This window comes from Neophocaena asiaeorientalis, unplaced genomic scaffold (genome assembly GCF_003031525.2).
Source record: "Neophocaena asiaeorientalis asiaeorientalis breed wild unplaced genomic scaffold, Neophocaena_asiaeorientalis_V1.1 scaffold801, whole genome shotgun sequence".
In the NCBI taxonomy this organism is placed as follows: Eukaryota; Metazoa; Chordata; class Mammalia; order Artiodactyla; family Phocoenidae; genus Neophocaena; species Neophocaena asiaeorientalis.
In genome coordinates, this window is record NW_020174376.1 from 435,912 (window position 1) to 461,571 (window position 25,660).

The 25,660-nt window shown below is 38.1% G+C and overlaps 1 protein-coding gene and 1 non-coding gene across 2 annotated transcripts in view; both read left to right on the top strand.

Annotated features, from left to right (window-relative positions):
• KIF4A (kinesin family member 4A) overlaps nt 1-25,660 on the top strand; it is a 122,684-nt gene that overhangs the window by 77,528 nt on the left and 19,496 nt on the right. Inside the window, exons 15-25 of the mRNA XM_024756346.1 lie at nt 2,462-2,565; nt 3,517-3,661; nt 4,430-4,540; nt 8,290-8,373; nt 9,573-9,686; nt 17,706-17,861; nt 17,986-18,086; nt 22,302-22,431; nt 23,708-23,878; nt 24,256-24,363; nt 25,397-25,474. Coding sequence (XP_024612114.1) covers nt 2,462-2,565; nt 3,517-3,661; nt 4,430-4,540; nt 8,290-8,373; nt 9,573-9,686; nt 17,706-17,861; nt 17,986-18,086; nt 22,302-22,431; nt 23,708-23,878; nt 24,256-24,363; nt 25,397-25,474 — 1,302 coding nt within the window. The remainder of the gene's footprint in view (nt 1-2,461; nt 2,566-3,516; nt 3,662-4,429; nt 4,541-8,289; nt 8,374-9,572; nt 9,687-17,705; nt 17,862-17,985; nt 18,087-22,301; nt 22,432-23,707; nt 23,879-24,255; nt 24,364-25,396; nt 25,475-25,660) is intronic.
• On the top strand, nt 22,629-22,735 carry LOC112407185 (U6 spliceosomal RNA). Its single transcript, XR_003004695.1, has one exon. It is a non-coding gene; the product is annotated as a U6 spliceosomal RNA (small nuclear RNA).

Sequence of the window (25,660 nt, forward strand, 5' to 3'; positions counted from 1 at the left end):
CTAACCCTATGAGGGGGTGCTAGTAATGATCTATAGCTATAGCTGTAGTAAGATAACTTGTCCTTTTTTTCCCTTGGAATCAAATATGCTTGAGCTTCCAAACCTTAAAGTTAAAAGGAAATAAATTCTTAATGTTAACAGTACCTTTTAATCACATGTAAATGTCTCTCTTTTTCTAAGAAATAAAGGTAATTTTTTGTTCTAAACAATATTTTTCCTATCACTGTAAAGAATTGCTATAGAAAAATCTGAGGAGGTATAAGTTCTTGTTAGTGAAGACTACCATGAATTATAATAGCCCAGGAGTCAAATATTTGAATAATTTCCCTTGTGGAGCCAGTGAGACTATTAACTGAATGTGGCATACATAATGAAGAGATACTATTTTTTTACCCATCCCATTGGTAAAAATTTTGAAGTGTAGCAATATCAAATGTTCGCAAGGGTGCAGGGAAATAAGTACTCTCATACATAGCTAGCGAGAGTGTAAATTGGAATAACCACTTTGGGGGACAATTTGGCAGTATCTATTAAAATTGAAAATGTGTACCCCCATGACCCTGTAATTCCACTTGTCTCTACCCTAGAAAAACCTTGCACGTGTGCACAGAAGGCATGTACAAGAATGTTTCATTATGGCAACAAAAAGAATGAGATAGATCTGTATGCACTGATATAAATAAATCTCCAAGACCAAGTTTTAAAAAAAAGGCAAGTTACAGAATATTATCTACATATAATGTAACTCTGTTTATCTTTAACATATTTCAGTAAGTACACACATACACATACATATATGCACGTGTGTGTATATATTATTTTAAAGTCTATGTATTTACATATATTATTATATATTCTAGGCATTTGCCACAATATACTTAGTAAATACACACATACACACACGGCATTTACATTTCTATGTAAATGTCTAGAATATGTACATGTCTATATACATAGTATGTAAGTGTCTAAGGAAAAAATGTCTGGAAGATCTGGACCAAGCTGATGACAGTGGTTACTTCTGGAGAGAGGACTGGAATTTTGGCAGGGGTAAGGAAGTCAAGGGGACTTGCCCTTTATATGTATTATCTGGATTATTTTTTACAAGAATGTTTTCATGTGTTACTTCTATAAGTACACATACACACACACACACACGTTATTGCCAGTTTAAATATACAGGGTATATAAAGCAGTGAGATTGGTCTTCATTGATTAGATTGAAATGACTAAAAGTATACTTCATGGAAAATAGCTCTTGCCTATTTAGATACAGCCCCACCTAACCTGCCTCTGCTTCTTTTTGTCATTTCAGTACTGGTCTAAGGCCCTTGTATAATCTTCTTGGCTACCAACCACTTATTCAGCCAGTTTCCTTTAATCTTTTTTTGGTTATGAGAACAGGAAGGAATCTGTTCATTGAGTTTTCCCAATCTTGGAAAAACTACCAAACTTCAGTTTCTAGAATTTGTTTTCTAAGTGCATGCAGAACTGCAGATGCTATTGAATGCATACGTTTGAAAGTTCAGAATATAAGAATGTTTGTGCAGCTCTTTACAGTTTACAAAATATCTTTACTTTTTATCTTATTCAGTCTTCCCAACAACCCTGTGAGGTAGGTGGTGTTAGTTGTTTACATAGATAGGAAAACTCTCGGGGGTCCCCAAGACCACCCCCAGGTTCAATGATTCACCAGGAGGACTCACAGGACTCAGTGTAAGATTTATTACAGTGGAAGTATACAAAACAAAATCAGCAAAGGGAAAGAGCACATGGGGCAAGGTCTGAAGGAAACCAGGTGCAAGCTTCCAAGAGTCTTCTTCTGATGGAGTCACATAGTATGTACTTAATTCCTCCAGCAATGAGTTTTGACAACATGTGTGAAATGTTGTCTATCAGGGAAGCTCCCCTGAGCCTAGGAGTCCAGGATTGTTAGCAGCAGTAATTCATGTAGGCATTCTCTGCCTAGCACATACAAAAATTCTAGACTCCCAGAAGGAAAGCATGTGTTCAGGATAAATCATACTGTTTGCACAGTTTAGGCATAATGAGCCACTCTTATCAGTTAGGAGATGGTGGGAATCCTACCAAAATCCAAGATCCCAGACATGAGCCGAGGTCCAACTTGCAAGCCAGGTCTGTTTTTAGGATATCAGTCTCAGGCCTGCCACATTAACTCTTGTTTGCATAGAAACTAAGACTAAAAGAGATGAAATGGCTTTCCTTAAGTTGTTTAGATAGGATGTGCTGGACTCAAGGTTTAAACCCAGGCCTTTGGATTCCAAGTTCGTACTTTTCCCACTATATAACTTCATTCTCCATCAAATCAAGTACAAATGCTTTTAGTGTGCAATCGAAGTGGTAAAGTTGAATGCCTAGTTCCTTAAGACATGAGATGTTGAAGTGATTTTCTTGCTTTGCCTTTTAATGTTTTCTTTCTCTCGACCTATAACATTTCTAGGATAACATAAAAAACCTAGAATTGGAAGTCATCAATCTGCAAAAGGAAAAAGAAGAATTGGTTCTTGAACTTCAGACAACAAAGAAGGATGTCAACCAAGCCAAGTAAGAAAAAAGTCAATACTATTATTTCAAGTCCCAAACTGTGTATGAAAAGCCATAGACGAAACAGAGAAGTGAAAGAGCCATTTCCTGCCCCTACAGGATTTAAACCTAATTGTGGAGAGGAGACCTAAAACAAAAGAAAAGCTAAGGAACTGAGATTTTAAATACCATCTCATGGTGACAGTAGAAGAATGCCATAACACAGCATATGATTAGCAGCCAAATAAATTTCTTAGGCAGTAATGGCTTTAAGAGTTCAGAGGCAGGAGATATCAGTTCAGGCTGGCATGATCAAGGAAAGCTTTATAAGAAGTTAGCATTTGAGCTGTATTTTGAAAGATTATCAGACCTACCAGACAGCAACAGTTTCTTTGTCCCTGTGCTGATGGTAAATTCGTTTGTGAATAGAATTAATATTCAGGCTAGCAAATGAAAAATCAATCTAGCCATCCCTTAGCCGGTTAAGAATAAAACCAAGACAAATTACCAGAATATCCTACACTCCCTTAGACCTTTGCCTTTATTGGCTATTCTACCTTTTTACTTAGTGATTCTGTTATATCTCTATAGTATCTAAAGTTCATGTTCTTAAAAGTTATGTTGAATGTTTACTTTCTATCTCAGACTTGTATAACAATCATCGGAATTATTCCTTACGCTCAAGTGAAGTGAAATGCCTTCAAAGAACCATCCTTTTAACGCAGAGTGGTGAGAGAGTAGTGTATTGAGGCAGCTACATTGTTACTTACGCAAAAAATTTCCTTTACTCTTTAGCTCCCAGTGTTGAGATGGTTTTGGTTGTTTGGGTGGGATTCATTATTTAAAGATGACTATGTGACTGGCCGCCTATTTTATATATATCAAGGTTGTGAACCTGGGAGTCTAATATTATGTCTTTTGGAGTCAGACTTTGCTGCTGCTAGTCCTCATTCCTACAACATCTGTGTTTAGGTTGAGTGAGCGCCGCCGGAAACGTCTCCAGGAGCTAGAGGGTCAAATAGCTGATCTGAAGAAGAAACTGAATGAGCAGTCTAAACTTCTGAAGCTGAAAGAATCCACAGAGCATACCGTCTCCAAACTGAACCAGGAAATACGGGTAATAAACTCTCATCCTTGCATTTACCCTATAGAAACTTACAAACATAGGTGTTTTATTTAGAATTAGAATTATACTAGAATTATTAGAATTAGAATTATACTACAGAGGTGTTTGCAGGTGAGAAAGTAGCAGGCAGGGCCCATCATTTCAAGTGTTTGAATCTCTACAAATGTCCCTTTTGTAGGACATTGTGCTAGCCATCTAGAATCTGAATAACAAAACTCTGCTTTGACATTCAGAGTTTTAATGTTAGATTCTCTGAAACCAAAGGGCGATGATACCTTAATATTTAGTGGTGACATTCTGACCACTTTCCATGATCATGTGGAATAATTTTGCAAAGTGGTTGCAAAACAACAGACACATAGAGAAAATTTTCAGTCATTGAATGTTCAACTTCTGACATGTACAAAGTGGTGGTTACAGGTCATTGTACTGAAACTATTCGAATACAGTGGTTGCTAGGTAGATTTGTCCTTGAGACTTAGTAGATACTTCCTTGAAATTTCATTTATATGCAGTGAATTTAGGGCTGGATTTAGCTTGTAGGTACATTTTTTCTATTATTTCTTCAGAGCGTTCATTTGTATAGTCTATGCAAGCATAGCAAGTGGTATTGCAAACATAATCAGAAAATCTGTTGGCAGGCTTCTCAGCTCAGCTCTGGATTTTTTTCTCTCTTCTTAATGGTTAGTCTATCCATCTGTACATCAGCCCAGAATAAGTGCAGATGACTACTATTCGTGTTGGTTTTTGTTTCTACAGGTGATGAAAAACCAGCGGGTACAGTTAATGCGTCAGATGAAAGAGGATGCTGAGAGGTTCAGACAGTGGAAGCAACAAAAAGACAAAGAAGTAATCCAATTAAAAGAACGGGTAAGTAACTACAATTTCTCAAAGTCCTACCTAATGAACCCTTTTCTGGGCTGACTAACATTAAAGCTTCTCTTCAAACAGCTGGTATCTCTAAATATATGATACATTCATGAATTTAACAACTATTTATTAAACGTCTACTACGTGCAAGATACCATCCACTAGATACCATGGAAAATAGAAAGTTGAGTAGTATATGTGTTTTGCTCTTGAAGACTATCTTGTCTAAAGGGGAAAATGAGACATAAGCATGATTTTCTTCAATACAAGAAATAAAGAGACTTGTGCTTTACAAATAGTCTAAAATACCAATGTAATTAAGAAAGGGAAGCACACTTCCAGTTGGACTGAAAAGACCTTGAACAATAGGGAGGATTTTGATAGAGATAAATGCAGGCATTCCAGATAAATGGAAGAGCAGGAACAAAGACACAGAGATGACAACTTTGTAGGAATAGCGAATGATCCAGGTGGGATGAAAGACAGTAGGAGAAGATTCCATTGGAAAGACAAATTGAATCTGGATTGTTAAAGATCTAGGAAGTTTGAACTGTATTTTGTTAGCAGTGTAAAGATTTTTAAGGTTTTTGAGAAACAAAGTGCTATCAGCAAAGTACTGCTTTCCAAAGATACATCTGGGGAGTCACGTGTAGAACAAACTGAACTATTGAGAAACTGGAGGCCAGAACACAAGTTAAGCAGGTATTGCATCATCCAGAAAGATAATAAGGGCCTGAATTAGAGTAGTAACAATGTTCTTGGAAAGAACACTGGAAAGGACATTAATTTGGGGTAATTTTTAGAATTGGCCAGAATGTGATATGTTGGGTCAGGAAATGAGAGAAGTACTTCAGGAATGGTGACATGAGGAATGGTGGCATGAGGAGCTTTGTGGACTCTCTTCCCAGCAAAAGAAGCACAACTGGTGAAATGTATTGTCCTAAGGGCATATAGCAAGGAACCGATTATTCAAGGAAATCTACTAAATCTGAGTAAGAACAACAATAGTCTGTGGCATATGAGCCACGACCAACTCTCTCCCTTCATCCCCCCTCAGCTCCATGTTGCTGAAGCTTTGTTTCAGGTAAGAGCAGCCAAGAGATCTGGGGATCCCTTCTTCCACCTAGCCTCCATGCAGAGGGTGGAAGCTGTATCCCTGCTGCAGAAGACTAGGACTACTGGGGTCTGACTACCATAACCCATCTAATCATAGGATGTAGGTTCCATGTCAGGAGACCAGCCAAGAAAAATAGGGTATGCTGCCACTGGCCCGCATCCTACTCATAGAACAGAGATGTCACTCAGAGAAGTGGGCTTCTGTCCCCATCCCCAGGTCCTAAGCAGTGGTGCAGAGGATTCTGCCCAGGGGGAGGGGCAGGCCATAGGAATGCAGCTCTCCCTAAGGGGACTGACTTTATTTGGGGACAGAGTCTGGGGAAGTTAAAACCTAAAGGTGCTGTCAAAAACAATGGAAATTTTGGTGGTGAGCAATTAAGAGGAGACTGGTAGCTCCATGAGAACAATAAATGAAACAGCAGTCGAAATATTCAAAGATCTAATGACTGAAAACTTTCTAAATTTGATGAAAAACATTAATCTACACATCTAAGAAGCTCAATCAACTACAAGTAGGATAAATGCAAAGAGATCAACACCCAAGACACATCATGTCCAATGGTTGAAAGACAAAGACAAAAAACTTAAAAACAGCAAGATAAAATGACTCATCACATACAAAGAAATCCCAATAAAATTAACAGCTGAATTCTCATAAGATCAGGAACAAGACAAGGGTATCCACTCTCGCCACTTCTATTCAACATTGTCCTGGAGGTTCTAGCCAGAACACTTAGGCAAGTAAAATATATGAAAGGCATCCACATTGGAAAGGAAAAAGCAAAACTATCTCTATTAGAGATGACATGATCTTGTATGTGGAAAATCCCGGAGAATCAACTGAAAACTATTAGAACTAATACATGTGTTCAGCAGGCTTGCAGGACATAAGTTCAATGCACAAAATTTGGTTGTATTTCTATTCACTAACAATTTGAAAATGAAATTAAGAAAGTTCCTTTTATAATAACATCAATAAGAATAAAATACTTAGGAATAAGCTTAACAAGTGTAAGACTTATACACTAAAAACTACATCATTGAATTAATTAAAGATCTAAATAGGGCTTCCCTGCTGGTGCAGTGGTTAAGAATCCACCTGCCAATGCAGGGGACACGGGTTTGAGCCCTGGTCTGGGAAGAGCCCACATGCTGCAGAGCAACTAAGCCCGTGCGCCACAACTACTGAGCCTGTGCTCTAGAGCCTGCAAGCCACAACTACTGAGCCCATGCACCACAACTACTGAAGCCCGCGTGCCTAGAGCCTGTGCTCCACATCAAGAGAAGCCTCCACAATGAGAAGCCCACGCACCACAATGAAGAGTAGCCCCCACTCGTCGCAACTAGAGAAAGCCTGCACGCAGCATTGAAGACCCAACACAGCCAAAAAATAAATTAATTAATTTTTTTAAAAAAGATCTAAATACATGGAACAATAATCCATGCTCATGGATGGGAAGACTTAATATTCTTAAGTTGGAATACCCCCTCAGATTGATCTACAGATTCAACACAATTCCAACCAAATTTCCTCTAGCTTATTGGTAGAAATTCACATGCTGATCCTAAAAGTCATATGGAGATGCAGGTGACCCAGAATAGTCATAACAATCTTGAAAGAGAACAATACATTTGGAGATACCACATTTCCTGATTGCAACACAACCATCACCTCACATAGTTACCCCTTCTTTTCAGTGTAGGGAGAACACTTAAGATCTACTCTCCTAACAAATTTCGAGTATACAGTATGGTATTATTAACTATAGTTACTATGCTATACATAGATCCCCAGAACTTATTCATTTTATAACTAAAATTTTGTACCCTTTGACCAACCTTTCCCCATTTTCCTCACTGCCCCCATCCCCTCCCCAGTACCTGGTAGCTATCATTCTACTGTCTGGTTATATGAGTTTGACTTTTTTAGATTTCACATATAAGTGAGATCATATAGTATTTGTCTTTCTCAGTCTGGTTTATTTCACTTACCACAGTGACCTCCAGGTTCATCCATGTTGTTACAAATAGCAGGATTTCCTTGTATGTGACTGAATGATATTCCATTGTATATACAGTTGACCCTTGAACAACATGGGTTTGAACTGTGCGGGTCAACTTATACATGTATTTTTTTCAATAGTAAATACTACACTACTATACTATCCACAGTTGGTTAAATCCATGGATGCAGAACCACAGCTATGGAGGGCCAACTGTAAAGTTACACACGAATTTTCGACTGCATAGGGGTTGGCACCCCTAACCCCACGTTGTTCAGGCGTCAACTGTATACACGTACCACATTTTCTTTATCCATTCATTTGTCAACAACTTAGGTCAACTTAGGTTGTCAACTTAGGTTGTTTCCATATTTGGTTATTGTGAATAATGCTGCAACAAATATGGGAATGCAGATATCTCTTCAAGATACTGATTTCATTTCCTTTGGATATATATATACCCAGTAGTGAGATTGTCAGATCATATGGTCTTTCTATTTTTAATTTTTTAAGGAACCTCCATACTGATTTCCATAATGACTATACCATTGAAAGACTCTTCAGTTACATTATAAGGTTTTATTTTAGCTAGCTGAATAGCAATGAAAAGTCTGACTCTTTTCTTCTCAGGACCGTAAGAGGCAATATGAACTGCTCAAACTTGAAAGATGCTTCCAGAAACAGTCTAGTGTGCTCAGACGTAAAACTGAGGAGGTAAGAAAATCCAATCTGCTAGGTCAAGTGTATTATCACTTTCAGGCTTGGATGATGGCAGAGGAGTATCCCTTAAATGAGCCAGTGTCCTGAAACCAGGGATAACAGTCTTGACCAGCAGTTCCTAAGTCTTGATCCCTGTTTGTCATGAACTGTCAGCAGATAAAAACCTGATGAAAATGGCACTATTCAAATAAGGATTTTTTCTAATTGGGCTTCTTTCCAAACAAAACAAAACAAAACAAAAAGAGTAATTCTGATATATGACATTTCCAGACGCTTTCAATCTGCAGTGCTTCCTTGAAATTGTGTGCCTCCCCTAGGCTCTAACGCAGTAGCTGTTCACCAGTGTTATGTACATGGAGACTTATAAATGTAGTTCCTATAAGAATTTAAACCCATAGAATTTTTTATTTTTCTTGACTAATATGCTAGAAATTAGAATGTTCTTTCTTTTTTATTATGTTAATATAAATTATTTTATTGAAGTAGAATATATATACCTAAAAAGGGCACAAATATTATGTACATCTCCATGAGTTATTCCAAAGCGAAAAAACCTGTACAACCATCAACCTAAGACAAACAAGTCACTACTAGAACCTTAGAACTTCATCCCCACCCCCACCTGTTCTCTCTCCGAATGACAAGTCCTTCCTCAGAGGTAACGACCGTCCTGACTTCTAACACTACAAATTATTTTTCCTGGTTTTGAAGGGAATTACAGAGAATGAAGTGCATCTTGTTTCTTTGATTTGGTAGTAGAATTGTAATAAACACCAATGCTGTTGCACGTAGGGGTGGTTTGCTCTGAACTTGCATTTCAGTATCTTTTGGCACAGGTACGTGAGCCTTTCTGGTGAGTTATACCTAGGGGGGAAATGATGAATCACAGGGATTGTGTATGTTCAAGTTTAGTTAATAATGACAAATGGTTTTCCATGGTGTTTGTACCAAAGTTTACTCACACCAGCCATGGATAAGAGTTTCAGTTGCTCCATATCCTCACTAACCTGGGGATTGTCAGTCGTTTTATTTTTCATCGTAGCCACTCCAGGGTTTAAGTAAAGGCATCTCACTGGGTTCTAATTTGTATTTCTCAGACGATTAGCTGTATGAATCATCAAATACATAATTAATGAAGAATGTTCTTCTTTCTACCCTTCAATTCAACATTACTATGAGCCATTTTTATTTAGGCAGCAGCTGCCAACAAGCGTCTCAAAGATGCTCTCCAAAAACAACGAGAGGTCGCAGAAAAGCGGAAGGAGACTCAGAGCCGTGGAATGGAAGGCACTACAGCTCGAGTGAAGGTATGGACAACTTGAACTGCCATTTGTCTTATGTACATTGGGGATAGGAAAAAATGGGAAGTAGCTTTCTTTTCGTTTAGAAGGAAACACTACAAAATCTGGAGTTCTACCTGAAAGCATTATTTCCTAAAGATATGATTATCTCTGAACGGTTGTTAAAGACCATGAGTAGTGAACCCTTTCTATCCCTGCCCCTGTTCAGTTAATTTTTAAAGTTTTATTGAGGTATACTTGACCTACAATAAATTATACATATTTAAAGTGTACAGTTTAATAAGTTTCGACACAGATATGCACCCATTAAATCATCACCACAATCAAGATAAAGTCAATGTCCATCAGGACCAAAACTTTCTTCGTACACCTTTGTAATCCCTCCCTCCCCTCCCCAGTCTATCCCTCTACGCCCCATCTCCAGGCAGCCATTAATCTGCTTTCTGTCACTGGATTTTCTACATCACATCATCTGTGATTTAGAAATCACATGTGATTTCTAAATCACATCATCTGCGCATAGGGACAATTTTATTTATCCTTACCCACTCTGTATGCCTTTAAAAAAAACTCTCTTGCCTTATTGTACTTGCTAGAACCTCCAATAAAATATCGAATAGAATAGGTGAAAAGAGGGCATCCTTGCTTTGTTCCCAATCTTAGAGAGAAAGCATTCAGCCTTTCACCATTAAGTACGATATTAGCTATAGGTTTTTTGTATATGTTCTTCATCAGGTTGAAGAAGTTCTTGTCTGTTCTTAGTTTGCTGAAAGTTTTTATGATGAATAGATGTTGGATTTTTTCAAAAGTTTTTTCTGAATCTTCTTGAGCTGATCTTATGGTTTCTGATCTTTCTGAGATAATCTTCTTGAGGTGATCTTATGATCTTATGGTTGGTTGGTTTGTTTTTATTCAGTATGACAAACGACATTGATTTTTTTCCAACTTATTTTATTAAGGTATAACTGATGTACAGTAAGATCTACCCTTTTTACTGTAGTTCTGCAAGTTTTAACATCATATACAGGTGTATAACCACCACCACAATAAAAATATAGAGTAGTTCTATATTCCCCTATAACACTTTGTAGTCAGTTTCTCCCACAGCCATATGCTGGCCCTTCGCAAACACTGATCTGTATTCTGTCATTATTGTTTTCACTTTGCATTGCATCAGTGTCATATAACTGGAAACGTACAGTATGGTTTCTTTCACTTAGCATTAAGGCATTTGATATTCATCCATGTTGTTGCCTGTATTATTCCGTCATATGGATGTTCCACAGTTTATCTATTCGCCTGTTAAAGGTTATCTTGGAGTCTTTTTTTCCCCTAGTTTTTGGTGATCATGAATAAGGCCACTATAAATGCATTCACATACAGGTTTCTGTATAACAAAGGTAGTTATTTCACTTGGGTAAATACCTAGGAGTGGGATTGCTCGGTCATATGGTAAGTGTATGTTTAACTTTATAAGAAACTGCCAAGGGACTTCCCTAGTGGTCTAGTGGTAAAGAATCCACCTTCCAATGCAGAGGACGCAAGTTAGATCCCTGGTAGGGGAACTAAGATCCCACATGCTGCGGGGAAACTAAGCCTGCACACCACAACTACTGAGTGTGTGCACCTCAACTAGAGAGCCTGAGTGCTGCAAACTACAGAGCCCATGCGCCACAACTAGGGAGAAGCCCGTGTGCCACAACTAGAGAGAAGCCCTTGTGCCTCAACAAAGAGCCCGAGAGCTGCAACGAAAGATCCCACATGCCGCAACAAAGATCCCACATGCCACAACTAAGACCTGACACAGCCAAAAATAAAATTTTTTAAAATCTAATAATATCAAAACAAAGAAGATATACAGACTGCCAACAAACACATGAAAGAATGCTCAACATCATTAATCATTAGAGAAATGCAAATGAAAACTACAATGAGATATCATCTCACACCAGTCAGAATGGCCATCATCAAAAAATCTAGAAACAATAAATGCTGGAGAGGGTGTGGAGAAAAGGAAACACTCTTGCACTGCTGATAAAAAGTTTTAAGAAAAAAAGAAAAACTACCAAATTATTTATCTAGTTGTTCAGTGCTGGTGTATAGAAATACAACTGATTTTTGTATATTAACTTTTATCTTCTGACTTTATTAGTTTAGTGGCTATTTTGTAGATTCTTTGGGACTCTCTACATAAACAATCATGCCATCTATAAATAGTTTTATTTCTTCCTTTATAATCTATATGTCTTTTATTTATTTTACTTGCCCTGTTGCATTGGCTAGGACATTCAGGATGATGTTGAATAGGAGTAGTGACAGTAGAAACCCTTCTGCTATTCCTCATCTCAGGGGAACAGTATTCAGTCTTTACCATTAAGTATGACATTAGCTATAGGTTTTTCATAGAGGCCCTTTATCAGCTTAAGGAAGTTCTTATCTATGCTTAGCTTGCTGTGAGTTTTTATCCTGAGTGAAAATAATTTTTTTTTTTTTTTTTGGCCACGCTGTGCAGTTTGCGGGATCTTACTTCCCTGACCAGGGATCAAACCCAGGTCCCCAGCAGTGAAAGTGCCGAGTCCTAACCACTGGACCACCAGGGAATTTCCAATGAGTGTATATAAATTTTGTCAAATACTTTTTGTCTCTAGTTTGTTGATTTGGTGAATGACTTTGATGTTCAAATATGGAACCAGCCTTGCATTCTTTGAATAAATTCCACTTGGTTGTGATATATCATCCTTTTTATGTATTATTGAATTCAACAATACATAAAATTAAGATTTTGCTAAAATAAAAATTTCATGTAAAATTTTTGCATCTGTGTTCATGAGGGATATTGGTCTGTTGTTTTCTTGTAGTGTCTTTGTCTGGTTTTGGTATCAAGGCCTCTTAGAATACGTTAGAAACTATTGCCCCCTCTTCAATTGTCTGTAAGAGTTTGTATAGAGCTAATGTGTTTTCCTTAAAAGTTTGGTACAGGGACTTCCCTGGTGGTCCAGTGGTTAAGAATCCGCCTTCCAATGCAGGGGATTGCGGATTCCATCCTTGGTCAGGGAACTAAGATCCCACACACCACGGGGCAGCTAAGCCCACACACCGCAACTACTGAGCCCACGTGCCGCAACTACAGAGCCCACACGCTCTGGAGCCCATGCGCCACAACTACGGAGCCCACACGCTGCAACAAAAGATCCTGCATGCCGCAACTAAGACCCGATGCAGCCATAAATAAATAAATAAATATTTTTTAAAATAAAAATAAAAATCCTTAAAAAAAAAGAAGAGGAAGTTTGGTACAGTTCACAAGTTAAGCCATCTGGACCTGAAGGATGTTTTTGTTAGTTGTTGCTTTTGGTGGGGAGGAGGGGTTAACTGTAATTCAGTTTTTTAACTGGATATAGGGTTGTTCGGGTTATATATTTCCTCTTGAGTGAGCTTTGGTAGTTTGTGTGTTTCGTCTAAATTGTCAAATTTATTGGTGTGAAGTTATTCATAATATTTCTTTATTATCCTTCTAATGTCTGTAAAAACTGTAGTAATGTCCTCTATCTCATTCCTGTTATTGATATTTTGTGTCTTTTCTCCTTTTTCTTGATCAGTTTGGCTAAGGTTTATCAAAGAACCAGCTCATTCTTACAAATGGTTAAAATAGTAAATTTTATGTTATGTATATTTTACCACAATTAAAAACAATACCCCCAAAACCCTAGCTCGTTAATTTCCAATCTGACCTTTATTATTTCCTTATTTCTGCTTTGGATATAATTGGCTTTTTTTCTTAAAGGTGGAACCTGAGGTCATTGATTTGAGTTCTTTTCTTTTCTAATATAAACATTTAGTTCTATAAATTTCCCCTTCAGTACTCCTTTAATGACATCCCACAAATTTTGATAATTATGTTTTCATTCAATTCAAAATACATTCTAATTTCCCTGTTTATTTCTTCTTTGATCCACAGTTATTTAAAATATTATTTAGTTTCCAAATATTAGGAGATTTTTCCAAATATCTTTCTGTTATGATTTCTAATTTAATTTCATTATGGTTAGAGACTATCCTTTATATGACTTGAATCCTTCTGAATTTTTTGAGACTTATTATGGCCTAGAATATGGTCAGTCTTGGCAAATGTTCAAACTGTATGTACTTGAGAAGAATGTATATTCTGCTGTTGTTGGATAGAGTGTTCTACAAATGTCAATCATGTTAATTTGATTGATTGTGCCATTCATTTCTACTGTATTCTTGCTGATTTTCTGCCTACTTGTTCTATCAGTTACTTAGAGATGGGTATTGAAATCTTCAATTAGAATTATGGATTTGTCTTTTTCTTATTATAGTTCTGGTTTTGCTCTGTATATTTTGAAGCTCTGTTATTAGAGGCATAAACATGTAAGATTAATTGATCCCTTTATTATTATAATAATAAGTTTACTATTATGATCATTTTTATCCCTAGCAATATTCTTTGTTCTGAAATCTTTTTCTGATAATAATATAGTCCCTCCAGCTTTCTTTTTTTTTTTTTGCGGTGCGCGGGCCTCTCATTGTTGTGGCCTTTTCCGTTGCGGAGCACAGGCTTCGGACGTGCAGGTTCAGTGGCCATGGCTCACGGGCCCAGCCGCTCCGTGGCATGTGGGATCCTCCCAGACCGGGGTACGAACCCGTGTCCCCCGCATCGGCAGGCGGACTCTCAACCACTGTGCCACCAGGGAAGCCCCTTCCAGCTTTCTTTTAATGTTAGCATGGTATATTTTTTAAAAATCCTTTTAGCTTTAACCTCTTTGTGCCTTTGTGTGTTTTTAAAGTGTTTTTCTTGTAGGCAGTATACAGTTGAGTCTAGCTTTTTTAATCCAGTCTGACAATCTGCATTTTAATTGGGGTGTTTAGACCATTTACATTTAATCTGATTATTGATATGGGTTGATTTGAATCTATCATATTGCTATTTGTTTTCTATTTGTCCCATCTGTTCTTCATTCCCTTTTCCTTGTTTTCTGGCTTCTTTTGGATCAATTGAGTATTTTTATGATTCCATTTTATCTCCTTTATTGGCTTATATATGATTTTGTTTCAGATATTTTGGTGCTTTGTATATTAGGGGCATAAACATTAAGGATTAAGTTCTCTTGAATAATTGACTCCCTTACCATTATGAAATAATATTTTTTTTAACCTTGATAATATTCCTCTTTTTTCTCTCAGTTTTACTGAGATAAATTGATAAACAGCACTGCAAAAGTTTAAGGTATACAGCATAGTGATTTGACTTATATACATCTTGAAATGATTATCACAATAAGTTTAGTGAACATCCATCATTCATATAGATACAAAATTAAAGAAATAGGGCTTCCCTGGTGGCGCAGTGGTTGAGAGTCCGCCTGCCGATGCAGGGGACACGGGTTCGTGCCCCGGTCCGGGAAGATCCCACATGCCGCAGAGCGGCTGGGCCCGTGAGCCATGGCCACTGAGCCTGCGCGTCCGGAGCCTGTGCTCCGCAATGGGAGAGGCCACAACAGTGAGAGGCCCGCATACCGCAAAAAAAAAAAAAAGAAATAGAAAAAAACTTTTTTTTTGTGATGAGAACTCTTAGGATTTAGTCTCTTAACAACTTTTATATATAGCATACAGCAGTGTTAATTATATTTATCATGTTGTACATTACATCCCTAGTACTTACTTAATCTTATAACTGGAAGTTTGTACCTTTGACTGCCTCTCTGGTAACCACAAATCTGATCTTTTTTTCTTTGAGTTTGTTAGTTTGTTTATTTTTGAAGTATAATTGACCTACAGCACTATGTTAGTTCCTGTTACACAACAGTGATTCAATATTTCTATACATTTAAAAATGATCACCATGATAAGTCTAGTTGCAATATGTCACCATACAAAGATATTACATAGTTATGGACTATATTCCCCACACTGTACATTTCATACCCTTAACTCCTTTATTTTGCAACTGGAAGTTTGTACCTCTTAATCTCCCTCACCTATTTCTTTCCTCCCTCTATGCCCCTCCCCCCGGCAATCACCTGTTTGTTCCCTGTATCTATAACTGTTTCTGTTTTGTTATGTTCATTTGTTTTGTTTTTTAGATTCCCCTTATAAGTGAAATCACGCAGTTTTTGTCTTTCTCTGTCTGACTTATTTCACTAAGCATAATATCCTCTAGGTACATTCATGTTGTCGCAGATGGCAAGATTTCATTCTTACGGCTGAGTAATATTCCATCGTATATACATATATATATCTCACATCTTCTTTATCCATTCATCTATTGATGGCACTTAGGTTACTTCCATATCTTGGCTATTGTAAATAATGCTGCAATGAACATAGGGGTACATATGACTTTTCTAATTAGTGTTTTTGTTTTCTTTGGATAAATACCCAGGAGTGGAATTGCTGGATCATATGGCAGTTCTATTTTTAATTTATTGAGAATCTCCATACTGTTTTCCATAGGGACTGCACCAATTTACCTTCCCACCGACAGTGCATGAAGGTTCCCTTTTCTCCACATCCTCACCAACACTTGTTTTTGTTTTTTTACTTTTTATTTTATATTAGAATACAGTTGATTAACAATGTTGTGATAGTTTCAGGTATACACACTGCTGTATTTAGAATGGATAACCAACACTTGTTTTTTGTTGTCTTTTTGATAATAGCCATTCTGACAGGTGTGAGGTGATATCTCATTGTGGTTTTGATTTGCACTTCCCTGATGATTAGCCATGTTGAACATCTTTTCATGTGCCTGTTGGCCATCTGTATGTCTTCTTTGGAAAAATGTCTATTCAGATCCTCTATCCACTTTTAAACCTGGTTGTTTGTTTTTGTTTGTTTGTTTGTTTTTGATGTTGAATTGTATGAGTTCTTTGTGTATTTTTGGATATTAACCCATATCAGTTATATCGTTTGCAAATATCTTCTCCCATTCAGTAGGTGGCCTTTTCATTTTGTTGATAGTTTCCTTCACTGTGCAAGAGCTTTTAGTTTGATATAGTCCCATTTGTTTATTTTTGCTTTTCTTCCCTTGCCTGAGGAGACGTAGCCCCCAAAATATTACTAAGACTGATGTCAGAGAGCTTACTGCCTATGTTTTCTTCTAAAAAGATTTATCGTTTCGGGTCTTACGTTTAGGTCTTTGATCCATTTTGAATCTATTTTTGTGCATGGTGTGAGAGGATAGTCCAGTTTGATTCTTTTGCATCTAGCTGTCCAGTTTTCCCATCACCATTTATTGAAGAGGCTGTCTTTTCCCCATTGGTATATTCTTGCCTCCATTGTCATAGATTTATTACCCATATAAGTGTGGGTTCATTTCTGGGCTCTCTATTCTGTTCCATTTATCCATGTGTCTGTTTTTGTGCCAGTACCATACTGTTTTGATTACTGTGGCATTGTAGTATAGCTTGAAATCAAGGAGCATGATACCTCCAGCCTTTGTTCTTCTTAATAATATTCTTTGATGTAAATTCTATATTATTTGATATTAATATATCCACTCCAGCTTTCTTTGATTACTCTTAGCATGGTATATCTTCATCCAAAAGTGAAAGCTTTCTCAGGGATGGTTACTTTTTTAAAAACTGAATTTAGTTAATTTTGTTTGCTTTTTTAAAAAAATCTATTCATCTATTTTAAAGATTAATAATAGTTATCCATTTATTAAATAGAACAGGTAATCTATATATACTTCAGTTCTATATTATGACTTGTTAAGCACAAAAGTTAAGGAGAAAGTGGAGAAGGTCAAGACAGAATACATAGAAATGCTAGGATATCTGGAGAAAGATTTTCTGCAGAAAACTTTTCTTGTGACCTTTTGGGATATTGCTGTTAAAGGCTCTTAGAACATTATTGGGATTTTTGGTCAGTATAGGCACAAATGGAAATCTCACTTCTAGTTACTTGGGCTCTGGTCCAAGTGAAATTAAATCTGGAGCTGAATATAGCCCATGGGCCAGAGATTCCTCATCCCTAACCCAACATCATTGATTTATCTTCTAGAGTTGGCTTGGAAATGAAATTGAGGTTATGGTCAGTACTGAGGAAGCCAAGCGCCATCTGAATGACCTTCTTGAAGACAGAAAGATCCTGGCTCAGGATGTGGCTCAACTCAAAGAAAAAGTGGAATCTGGGGAGAATCCACCTCCTAAACTCCGCGTAAGTGCCCTATGGAAATACGTTACTAATGATCAGACTCCACACTCCCCAGAAGCCCTCACTACTTTGGAGAATCACTTTCCAAGTAGTACTTCACCCTCATCCCCACTATTCTTCTTTACAGAGGCGTACATTCTCACTTGCTGAACTGCGTGGTCAAGTTTCTGAGTCAGAGGATTCCATTACAAAGCAGATTGAAAGCCTAGAGACTGAAATGGAACTCAGGTAATTGGACTATGTCTAAGGCATTATAAAAATTTATGCCTTGAATCAAAATAGAACCTATCAATCAGTTATTCAAAAGCTTGTTTTTCAGAAGCTTTGTGATGTAGGAGAAACAAGAAAAAGTAACAATTTTTGAGCTATACACTTCACTAGACATGTTAGATACATTTTCTCATTCAGTCTCTCCCTATGAGGTATACCTTGTGAGGTAAGTACCATTCTTCTCACTTTAGAGATCTAAGCTAAAGGTTCAAAGATCTTAAAAAATTTGCTGAAGTTTATACAGCACTGGGATTTGAAACTCAGTTTATCTAATTCCAAAGTCTATGGTCTTTATCATATACCATAAGAACTGACTAAAAACGAAACTTTAGAGGAACCCAAGAAATGATACCAGAAGATCAACAACCTGGGAGAAGGAGAATTAGAGATCATCAGCAAAGTAGATATAATATAATGCATAAGTAAAGTATCATGACCATTAAATGAGATTAGAAAGTAAAGTACATAGCACAGTACTTGGCATATTAGAAGTGCTCAATGAATGCTCTTCTCTTTAATCACTGTTACTTTCTTTTAAGTATCTGTGAAATCTAGAAGGAACAAAACTTCGACAGATATTTTATAGTGTCTTAGGGTAATAGAATTTTATTGCCCAGAAGACCTTGGAGACCATTTAATTTGTTTTTAGCAACACATACTAGCTGTTTATCTTTGGATATGTCTTTAAGTTGCTCAACATTTGAGTTTCTGCTTTGTGCTGCACTGGATGCAGTTGGGATATATAGAAAGAATAGATGGCATTGTCCTTGCTCTTGAGTAGAAACAGTATAATGACTGACAGTGGTGTGTTGGAATTGTTTGTTAAAATTTTAAGACGGTTGTAAACTGTTGAGAGCTTACAATTCCTTTGGTGAGAGTATTCACACTACAGAAACTAGCAAAAGCTACAAATCAGATCTATTTTTTTAGGTACTGTTTGTTAAACATTTACCACACCACTGTGCATAAGTAAATGATTATTTAAATGTAGGGCAGGTGCCAGGTAGAGGGCAATTAGACAGAGGTGACTTTAATCAAGGGAATTTCCCTAAGGACAAGAAAGGGCATTTGATAGATAAAACAACTGTGAAGTGTTCTGGCCCACCTCTTCCAAGAAGCCTTCCCTGACTCTTCATCCCTCATTAATTTTCCTCTTCTCTAAACTCCTTCAGAACTTATAGTACTCGGTCATGTAGTATAGATGATGTATGTTATCTTTATATTTATTAATTATTTTACATAGATTAGTCTTGTCAATCTAGACAGATTGTAAGCTTGTTAAAGGAAAGGACTATATATTAGACCAGGGTTCTCAAAGTGAGGTCTACAAACTGCTGGGGTGTCACTGAGACCCTTTCAGGGAGTCTAGGTGACTCCCTGTTTTTATAATAGTATTAAGACATTGTTTGCCGTTTTTACTACACTTGACATTTGCCATGATAGTGCAAAAGCAACAGTGGACAAAACTGTTAACACCTTAGCTTGAATCAAACCAGTAGCACAAACCTGTACTAGCAGTCATTGAATACTTCACCACCACACACTCTCGGTTTTACTTAAAAGTCAGTTTTACTTTTGGCTTTGATAAAGCAATAAAAATTATTAATTTTATTAAATCTCAACCCTTGAGTTCAGATCTTTTTAATATTCTGTGTGACAGAATGGGAAGAACACATAAACCACTTGTGCTGATGCCGAAGGACGATGTTTCTCTCGAGGAAAAGCACTTGTGTGATTGTTTGAGGTGTGAGTTTAACAGGCCTCTTTTTTCATGGAACATCATTTTTACTTGAAAGAACGACTGACAGACAAACTATGGTTATTCAGATTTGGGTACTTGGCAGACATTTTCTCAAAAATGAACCAAGTGAGCCTGTCAAGTCAAGGAAAACAAATGACAGTGTTTGTCACCAAAAATAAAATTTGAGCTTTCAAGCAAAACTTAGAATTTTGGAAAACGTGTATCTGCCACTGTAAACTTGACAGTTTTTCGTAACTTTTCTAATGAGACCAGTAGTGATGTTAACAATTGTGGTCTTTTTTATATTGTGTAATGAAATGTGTTGATCTGAAGGCTCTGTATGACTGTCCAAATGACATGTTACAGAATCACGTTTGAGTAAAAGATCCATTCAGATTGCAAGTAACCACATTTCAACTAACTTTTAAGGAACTTGTTGGGTTTTGGTGTGGTCTCAAAGAAGAATATCCACAATTATCTGAAAAGACTATTAAAATGCTCCTCCTGGGCTTCCCTGGTGGCGCAGTGGTTGAGAATCCACATGCTGATGCAGGGGGATGTGGGTTCGTGCCCCAGTCCGGGAAGATCCCACATGCCTCAGAGTGGCTGGGCCCGTGAGCCATGGCCGCTGAGCCTGTGCGTCTGGAGCCTGTGCTCCACAACGGGAGAGGTCACAACAGTGAGAAGCCCGCGTACAGCAAAAAAAAAAAGCTCCTCCTGGGGGCTTCCCTGGTGGCACAGTGGTTAAGAATCCACCTGCCAATGCAGGGGACGGGTTCGAGCCCTGGTCTAGGAAGATCCCTCATGCCACAGAGCAACTAAGCCTGTGCACCACAACTACTGAGCCTGCACTCTAGAGCCCACAAGCCACAACTACCGAGCCCAAGTGCCACAACTACTGAAGTCCATGCGCCATGAGCCCCTCTTCCGCAACAAAGAGAAGCCACCACAATGAGAAGCCCATGCACCGCAACGAAGAGTAGCCCCCACTCACCGCAACTAGAGAAAGCCCATGCACAGCAACAAAGACCCAATGCAGCCAAAAATCAATAAAATTAAAAATAAAAAAAGCTCCTCCCAGGAATTCCCTGGCAGTCCAGTGATTAGGACTCGGCACTTTCACTGCAGTGGCCTGGGTTCAGTCCCTGGTCGGGGAACTAAGATCCCGCAAGTCTCACGGTACGGCCACAATAAAATAAAATAATAAAATGAAATGCTCCTCCCTTGTCCAGCTACATATCCATGTGCGGCCAGATTGCCTTCATTTACATCAACCAGAACATATCACAAAAGATTAAACGTAGAGGGAGATATGAGAATCCAGCTATCTTCTACTAAACCAGACATTACAGAGATTTGTAAAAATGTAAACAATCCCACTCTTCTCACTACATTATTTTTCGTGTTGGAAAATGTTGTTGTGTGTGTGTGTGACACACACACTCCCCCACCCTGCATTCATGTCCTTTCCAGACCTTAGAATGTGACTTTATTTGGAAATAGTGTCATTGCAGGTGTAATTGTTAATGTATAATGGATTGTTTTGATTTTAAGTGAATTAATAAATGTTTTTCTCAGTTTTACTTTCTAATACTGTAAATATCTCTAGGTATAACATACATGAGCAGAATTTCTTAGAGGTCCTCAATAATTTTTAAGAGTGTAAAGGGGTCCTAAGACCCAAAAAGTTTAGAACTGCTATCTTAGATTATTTTAGTACCCATCTTCTTTATAGTACCTTACATAGCACTGCATGTTATACACATGCCGGTATGCTCCCTCTCACTGGACACCTAGCAAATTTGAGAAGGAAGCTATTGACAAAACTGAAATATTGTGTACATCTTGGTCTCAGGCCATACTTGACCCTAAAGTATCTGGAAGCTATAACCAGGGTCATGGTATCTAGTTTTCGTAGAAACTTCTCAGTCCTGTGGCAGGTACTCCAAGATAACCTCTCACGACACCAGCCATAGGTATCAGTTTGGTGTTAGATTCCAGCAAAGAGCATCTACCTGTTTGTTCTTCTGAGATATTTTTTCCTTAAGGTCTCTAACCTGAATCTTGTCCTTGCATAGGTGAGCCACCACGTCACAGTTCCAGCTTATGTGGCCTCAAGACAAAGTCACATTATGGTCAATGTGCTACAACAAAAGCCTCACTAAAACAAATCTTTCCAAGTCCCACTATATGACTCACTTATTTCAACTAGTATTTAATAAAATAAAACCATTTGGTTAGTCTTAGCATCCCTTTGTAACAAGTTTTGAGATACTGTATAAAACCCTAACCAGATGACTCAATCATTATTTAAATGGTATTTAACTGATACCTCTGTCCGTGAAACTATTTGAAGTTTCTCCTCAGAGCTCTTCCCCTCTCCTTGGTGTTGAGGCTACTAGAAATAAGGCTCATTGTTTCTTTCCCTGAAGGAGTGCTCAGATTGCTGACCTACAGCAGAAGCTGCTGGATGCAGAAAGTGAAGACCGGCCAAAACACCGCTGGGAGAATATTGCTACCATTCTGGAAGCCAAGTGTGCCCTGAAATACTTAATTGGAGAGGTAAACATCTCTCTTCCTCTCAGCAATTCAGGGTCTGGCTTGGTGGGTTGAAATAAGATGTTAGCCTAGAATACTATCATAGTGTTATTGCCACTGTTCGTGGTAGAAACCACAATGACACAAACATTAGAGAAATAGTTTTATGGGTAAAGGTTGGTGTGGGCAAGTACGAGCCAGTCACTTAAAAATATATATGAGTGCTCGCTTCGGCAGCACATATACTAAAATTGGAATGATACAGAGAAGATTAGCATGGCCCCTGCGCAAGGATGACACACAAATTCATGAAGCGTTCCATATTTAAAATATATATATATATATGAGTTGCAAGTTGATACCCATACCTGGCATATAGCAGGTACTCAATAAATGTTCACTGTTATTATTATGAAAAATCAGGATGCCATAGTAGGCCACAGGTCAAACGTAAAATATTATACTATACTACTTTTTAAAACACCTCTGACATGTATTATATTCAAAAAGTTTAAGATACAATCTAGGAAAGAGAAAACCTTTGACATATAAAGATTCATCTAAAGGAAAATCCATCTTCACTGACCTTAAAATAAATATATCATCTTCCACTGTCACAAGAGGAATTAAAATTGATCACCTCTGGTGATTGAAGCAAGCATACAAACTCCGACTCTGCAAGTTTGAGCAGTGCTATCCTTTATGCATTTTTGTGTTGGGTTAGCAGATTTATCCTACTAAGGAAATCCTGATTAGTCTTGTGAACACTGGTGTTTATGATGTTCACCATCTGGGCTAGTAGAGAATATAAAACTAGGCCAGCATAGGATATCAATCTAGCCTGAAGAGCCAGAGCTGTAGTCTCGGCTAATGTGTCTACAAGTTCCAACATGTGAACACAGACATTCTGAAATGGGACACAATTAGCCATAAGGGTGTGTGCTATGGATTTCTCTTTAAAATTAAGGAAGAACTTCTTGAGTATCAGAGTTTGGAATTGTCAGATACTGTTTGTGTTAGATTTATTCTTGCCTTGAGGTAAAACAAGAGATTAAATGACCTCAGCAGTGGCTTCCAGCTCTAAGATACCTATCTCAGCAGATATCTATCTCGGCCCTTGGTTTGGGTGGTGGTGATTCTATTCAATGGTAGAATCCATATGACATGAAAACATAAGAATGGACTTGGACATGGAAGAACTTTTCTCAGTCCATTTCAAGAAAGCTGACATTTTCCTGCCTAATGAATGGGGAAAGGTGGCCATTCTCCAAATAAACTGATCTTCTTTTATCCCTTCCAGCTGGTCTCCTCCAAAATACAGGTCAGCAAGCTCGAAAGCAGCCTGAAACAGAACAAGGCCAGCTGTGCTGACATGCAGAAGATGCTGTTTGAGGAACGAAATCATTTTGCTGAAATAGAGACAGAGTTACAGGCAGAGCTGGTGAGAGTGGAGCAACAGCACCAAGAGAAGGTAAGCTGGCGAGCCAAGAAGCTATACTGAAAAACAAACCATTGTTGCTCTTTGTTGTTAGTTAAAAATAATAATAATAATAATGGGGGTATGAAGTTTCCTTCAAAAGACCACGTAGTCTTTTCCAATTTTTGCAAATAAGAAACCAGAAATAGAGAAAAATGACTTATCTAATAACTTTACACATACCAGTGACAATGGCTCTTAGCCTCCAACTTTAATACCAAGATGAACATGATGATACTTCAAGCCATGAGAGCCAAAGAGAACAATTTACTTTGAAATCACAAAGGAGTAACTGGATCACTGCTTGGACTAAACCAGAATTCCTTTTTCCTCTCATTCCTTTGGTACCTTTGGGTTGTATCTTTCTCTAGGTGCTATACCTCCTCAGCCAGCTGCAGCAAAGCCAAATGGCAGAGAAGCAGCTAGAGGAGTCTGTCAGCGAAAAGGAACAACAGCTGCTGAGCATCCTGAAGTGTCAGGTATGGAGATGAGGCAAAGGTCTCCAGAGATGGGGTCCGCAGGCCTGACTGAGAATCCTGTCTGATTTACATGACTGTACCTGCAGGAAAGAGTAATTACCTACTGAAAAAAAGCTTTATAAAGGTAGCCTTTTATAATGGTAGCCTTTTATAATGGTAGTCTCTATTGCCTTGTTGCCCTGTTTGATCAGTTTAGGGGTGTTTAGGATGTAGCCACATATAGGATAACCTCCGTTTTGGTACAGAAATGACAGTACATACTCCATACCAGACTTCGAGGCCTCCTGGTTCTTTGCCTCAACCCTGAGCTCTAAAGAGTTGAGAAAGTTAAATCATCCAGTAGAATCCTAGGGACATTTAGCTGTCTCTTCCTGTGCCTGTTCTGAGTTGAGACCTGACCTGTTTGTAAAATGCCTGGGGTCTGCATTTCTTCCAGAGGCTGGGAATACCATACCCTTTAGTAGCATGATGGAGTACTATTTTATCCAACTTAGAGTCTTTTTCCTGAACCACCAGTCTCTACGGCTTCCTTGGCACCGCCCATCAAAGACAACCAAATGTGTTAAGGTCGTAGGCATGAATCCAATTATCATAAGTGCCAAGGAATTTTAATCAGGCTTATTAGTGTAGCAAATAAACTGCCTAATCTGTGTTGAGAAGCGTGGGCAAAAGCATCTGTAGACTTCAAAGAAACAGCTGACACTCTGGATGGGTTTCTTTATCAGCATCCTGATGTGAATAAGGGATATGAGGCTAGAAAATAGAAAAGAACGAGGAAGGCATGTAGAGCAGAGCCCATGGTTCCTGCAAGTGCAGTCGTGGCTGCTTGGGAGCGTTGGAATAGAGGTGGCACTCAGGACACCTAGGAATTGGTGGGGAATCAGGCATTTCTCTGGGCACCAGTGCCTGCTGTGCAAAAACCACCTGCTGCCAGCAACTTGGCAGTAGTATGTTTTCATCCCTGTGAGTTGTTTGGTAACCCACATGTAGTGCCCAAAATAACCCCACCTATCACTGCATTATCTGGAAATAGGATGAAGAACTTGAGAAGATGCAGGAAGTATGTGAGCAAAATCAGCAACTTCTCCGAGAGAACAAAATCATGAAGCAGGTAGTACAGCTTCCCACCCATTTAATAAGCCCTGGGAGACCCTCTTGCAACTGAGGCCAGCTCGTGGGAGCAACCCTGAGTATAATGACTTGGCTCAATTTTATGAGGTCTACATCTAGTTTCCATGTGGTATGGTCATGTGCATTTCAGATGGCATAAACACATTTTTTTTTTTTTTTTTTTTTT